Source organism: Impatiens glandulifera, chromosome 3 (assembly GCF_907164915.1).
Source record: "Impatiens glandulifera chromosome 3, dImpGla2.1, whole genome shotgun sequence".
Classification (NCBI taxonomy): Eukaryota; Viridiplantae; Streptophyta; class Magnoliopsida; order Ericales; family Balsaminaceae; genus Impatiens; species Impatiens glandulifera.
This window is the reverse complement of record NC_061864.1, coordinates 64,184,769-64,188,934: the sequence shown is the minus strand read 5'-3', so window position 1 is coordinate 64,188,934 and position 4,166 is coordinate 64,184,769. Positions and strand designations below refer to the sequence as shown.

The 4,166-nt window shown below is 31.4% G+C and overlaps 1 protein-coding gene across 1 annotated transcript; it reads right to left on the bottom strand.

The window, feature by feature from the left end:
* Positions 1 to 233: 233 nt before the first annotated feature.
* LOC124928573 (la-related protein 1B-like) lies at positions 234 to 2,015 on the bottom strand. Its single transcript, XM_047468810.1, has 7 exons — positions 1,821 to 2,015; positions 1,616 to 1,744; positions 1,305 to 1,501; positions 1,050 to 1,209; positions 885 to 975; positions 651 to 725; positions 234 to 579 (listed from the first exon to the last, which is right to left on the bottom strand). Exons 2-7 carry the CDS (start codon positions 1,714 to 1,716, stop codon positions 502 to 504), a joined length of 702 nt encoding a protein of 233 aa, XP_047324766.1. The 5' UTR covers positions 1,717 to 1,744; positions 1,821 to 2,015; the 3' UTR covers positions 234 to 501.
* Between the last annotated feature and the right edge of the window lie 2,151 nt (positions 2,016 to 4,166).

Below are 4,166 nucleotides of genomic sequence, written 5' to 3'. Positions count from 1 at the left end.
ACAAACATTTTCTCTCTTTCAAATATTATGAATGATATAAAATAATTGTAGAGAGGAGGTGTATCTCTGGATATTGTTGATATGTGTCATGTGTGGAGAAACCTAGTTATTTAGAGAAATAAGGAACAAGATGTTTCTAGAAGTAATGTTGAACCAAAGTTGAGATCATTAGCACTTGAAATATGTGAATGATGATGACCAATAAATCAATTAATGGTAAAAAAAAAAGAATGAAACATTGAACAAGAGTAATATCTATTCATATGCTGAAATCAAAACCAGTCGGGAATCCTAAAACCAACATAGAAGAAGAAGAAGAAGAAGAAGACTATACAGGAAATAGTCACTAGGATTAGTAGTAGTAGTAATAGTACACCCTATTTGTACATGCATAGCTCATTTTGTCTCAAAATGAAAGAAAGAAAGAAAATTATTACATCTTTTACAGATTCTTTCTCCAAGTGTATTATTACATTCATTGTGGCATGACAAAAATCTGCTTCAGTTGTTGTTAGAAACCCGATCATCACTCTTTCTTATCCATTTTTCCCATCCATTTTTTCTTCTAATACTTTTATCCTGCAATTCAGCTTAAGTCATTCGTAAAGGAATCCATCATATAATGTTTTCAATAATAGTATAAGAATTACCTTTACTTCCACAACATTTGAACGGGCAATCAAAGACTTTAGTATCAACGTGATGTTCTTGGTCAAATTCGAAACCTGTTAATGGAGAGAAATTAAAACAGGTACATTCTCCCACATGAAGAGTAATTTCGATAAATGAGATCCCAAGATTATTAACACATGTTTACAATTTTATTTTTCTAATCAAGTGAAAATAATGTTATATTAGTAACTCATTGTCAAGAAATAACTTACTCTTCGAAAATTAACAATGTGATGAACATGGACCCAGCCTTGATCATCCATGAGGGATTTCAAATGGTGGTCAGTTTCCAAATTCTCCTCACTAGGGTCACAAAGAAATGACATGATTTCATTAAGTTTCCAATCCATGAATGGTAATGTAAAGCAAATAAGTACCTAAAATAATGATCTATCTGCTTGACTACTAAAACAGTCAATGCAGGAGGTCGGGTAGGTAAAGGCATGTGGGTCGGTGAAAGGGTGCTCGATGATCCAGGAACAATAAATGGCACACCAAAATGAATTGGAGGCAGATATGAATGTGGAGACACAACATCTGCAGAAATTCAGGCATAATAGAACGACAAATGTTTAAGAAAAATCTACAAATTTCTTCTTCTATTCAATGAAAGCAAGAAATCATTAGCATACAAGGAAGAAGTGGTGGTGGTGGTGCTACATGAATGCTTGAATTCTTGTCATGTTCTCGATGGGGATGGGGCCTGATGATTACTCTTCTATAGTAATTTTGATTACTCTGAGCAGGGCAATAAGGTCTTCCTCCCCAATAATTAGTCCCATAAGGGGACTGTCTGAAGGCACTAGGAAAGGAACCACTTAGAGGAACCCTGGATGATAGGTTGATCATTTCCTAGAAGAAGAAGTATGAGCAACATAATAAAGAATCATTTCTTGGTGTTTATAAATCAAAAGCAATCTTCATATAATAAGAGAATTTTAACCTGAGAGCTGGAGAATAGTATGTTGCATTTAAGAGGACGACGAATGCACTCGGAAATATCAGACCAAGAACTACTACTGCCTCCAATGAGAGCTTCACCATCGTTCAAGGGTTTGTTCCTCGCCGGGCTCTTTTGATAACAGGAATTACAATTATTACATTCTTTTCCCTTCTTATGAAATTAAGAAACATTCTGAAAGACTTGCCTGATCATGCTCCTGCTCCTCCGATGTTGTCCACGTTGAATCGCTGTCGTTTCTTGATGTCTCAAGACATGGAAAGCTTACATCGTCGTCGTCGTCGTCGTCGTCGTCATCGGGCAATAAGTGAGGATTATTTGATATCTCCACCTTCATTGATAAGCGAATGGAAAAGACCCAATATCGGAAGCTTCTTCTAGGGTTTCCTGAAACGGATCAAGATTACGAATCTTTCGCGCCCTCGATCTTTCTCTTGTTCGTTAATTTATATTATTGATCCTCTTTCAGATTTAACTCTCGTTTAATGCCAATATTGCCCTTTGGCCGTTCCATTAGTTTTTTTTTTATAACTATATTTCGATAATTATTTGATGATTCAACAAATTAACATTAAAATAAATAAATTTTAAGAAAAATAACTTATGATTAACCGTTGATCTTCAAAGATGCTCCATCTCCAATCTGTCTGTACAAAGCCCATGTAAATATTAATTTATCATCATAGAGCACCCAAAGTTCCTAAAAAAGGTCAGTTTGGCAGGGTTATCTAAACGAGACATCATCGGAGAGTGACGCTGGCTTTCAAGTTCAAAGAATGCACACCGAGATATCAAGCAAGACCTACTACTTCCAATAAGAGTTTCACCACCATCAACGACGTTTAAGAGTTCGTTCCATCGCGGGCTCTTATAAAGGAGGAGGTGGTCCAAGGGATGTCTGCAGCCACCATAACAATAGGAACCAACCTTCGGATGATTTTGTTAGATTCTCGATTAATTATTTGAAATCTCAAATAACATTTGTTATCAGGAATTCAACTATATCATCGAAAACTGATTCCTCTACATGCCAACACCCTTTTACAGGGGCGGAATCAGGATTTTAAGTCTACCCGGGTTAAAAATATTTTTACAAAAACTAATATATATAACAATTTTTTTTTTAATAGTCCATGATATTATTAATAGCCTTCCACCACCCCTACCCAAAAATCTCCCCATAAACATGTCCAGCACACCATACCATCGTATACATATATTGTTATAAAATGAATTAGGATGAATATATATTATTAAAAAGTGGGTTAAAGACATTCACCTTTAACTTTGATGTTTTTGTCACAACCGACACGAAGTCTGTTTTCACACCAACATTGTAGGCACATATTATTCACTTAAATAGCTAATATATATATATATAATGATGCTTAATTTTTAAAGTGTCCGGATTGTCGGGTCGAGAGCTGTGGTTAATTTGGATACTTGGTTCGGATTGTGGGTTGACCCGTTTTTAAATTTAAAACGGTTAAAAATAAAATTAAAAATGATAAAGGTATGTTTCGAACTTGCAACCTAACAAAACAAATACAACTTTAACCAACTAGGCTATAAAGACTTCATATTTTAAATTCAACACCAAATTTGATAAACGCGGGACGTTTTAATATTAATATAAGTTCAACTTTTTAACTAACTAATCTATATAGGTGTTGAGTAAATGGATACTTGGGTCGGATTGTGGATTGACCCACCCATAAACTTAAAACCGTTAAAAATAAAATAAAAAATGTTATCTGTAATTTTTTTTCACGATTTTTATATTAATACTCGTGCAAATGCACGGACTAAATGCTAGTTATCCTTAAAACTACTAAATAATAATAGGTTAATAAACATGTTCAAATAAAATTTCTGTTTCAAATAATTCATATAAAATTATAAAAATTAATTAATATAGCCTAATTAATAGGAAGTAGTTATTTATAATAATATAATTAACTAATTAGTATATTTAATATATAGATATATATAATTCTATTTATTTAAAATATATGAAAATATTTCTTTTAAGTAAATCTATACAAAATATATAGAAGTCTACTTAAAGTAAATAGAATTATAATTATTTACTAAAATTAATAATTTATTTTTTGTATTAGTAAATATTTATTGAATAATTATTCTATAATATTTAATTATTTATTCAATAAATATAAAACTAAAACATTAAATAATTACAATAAAATAATTATTTCTTTACTTTTTTTGTTTAATATGGTACAAACTCAATTTTTATTTCAATTTATAATTTTAAATTATTCCGATTTCCGAGTGAACAAGTTATTTTAGATTTTTCTGTAATAAAAATAAATAATCAATTTCTAGATTGTTGTAAATAAATTTAAATAAAATAATAAATGGGTTGAGTTAAAATTAAAATTATTCATGTTTATATTTATTTTGTTGAAAGAAAAATATATAGAAAAATCTTGGCCAACCACAAACCGCAACAGCCTTCACTTCTTCCAAGTAGTTTCATCAAACAAAAAATGTTTCCCCTTTAAGAAAGATG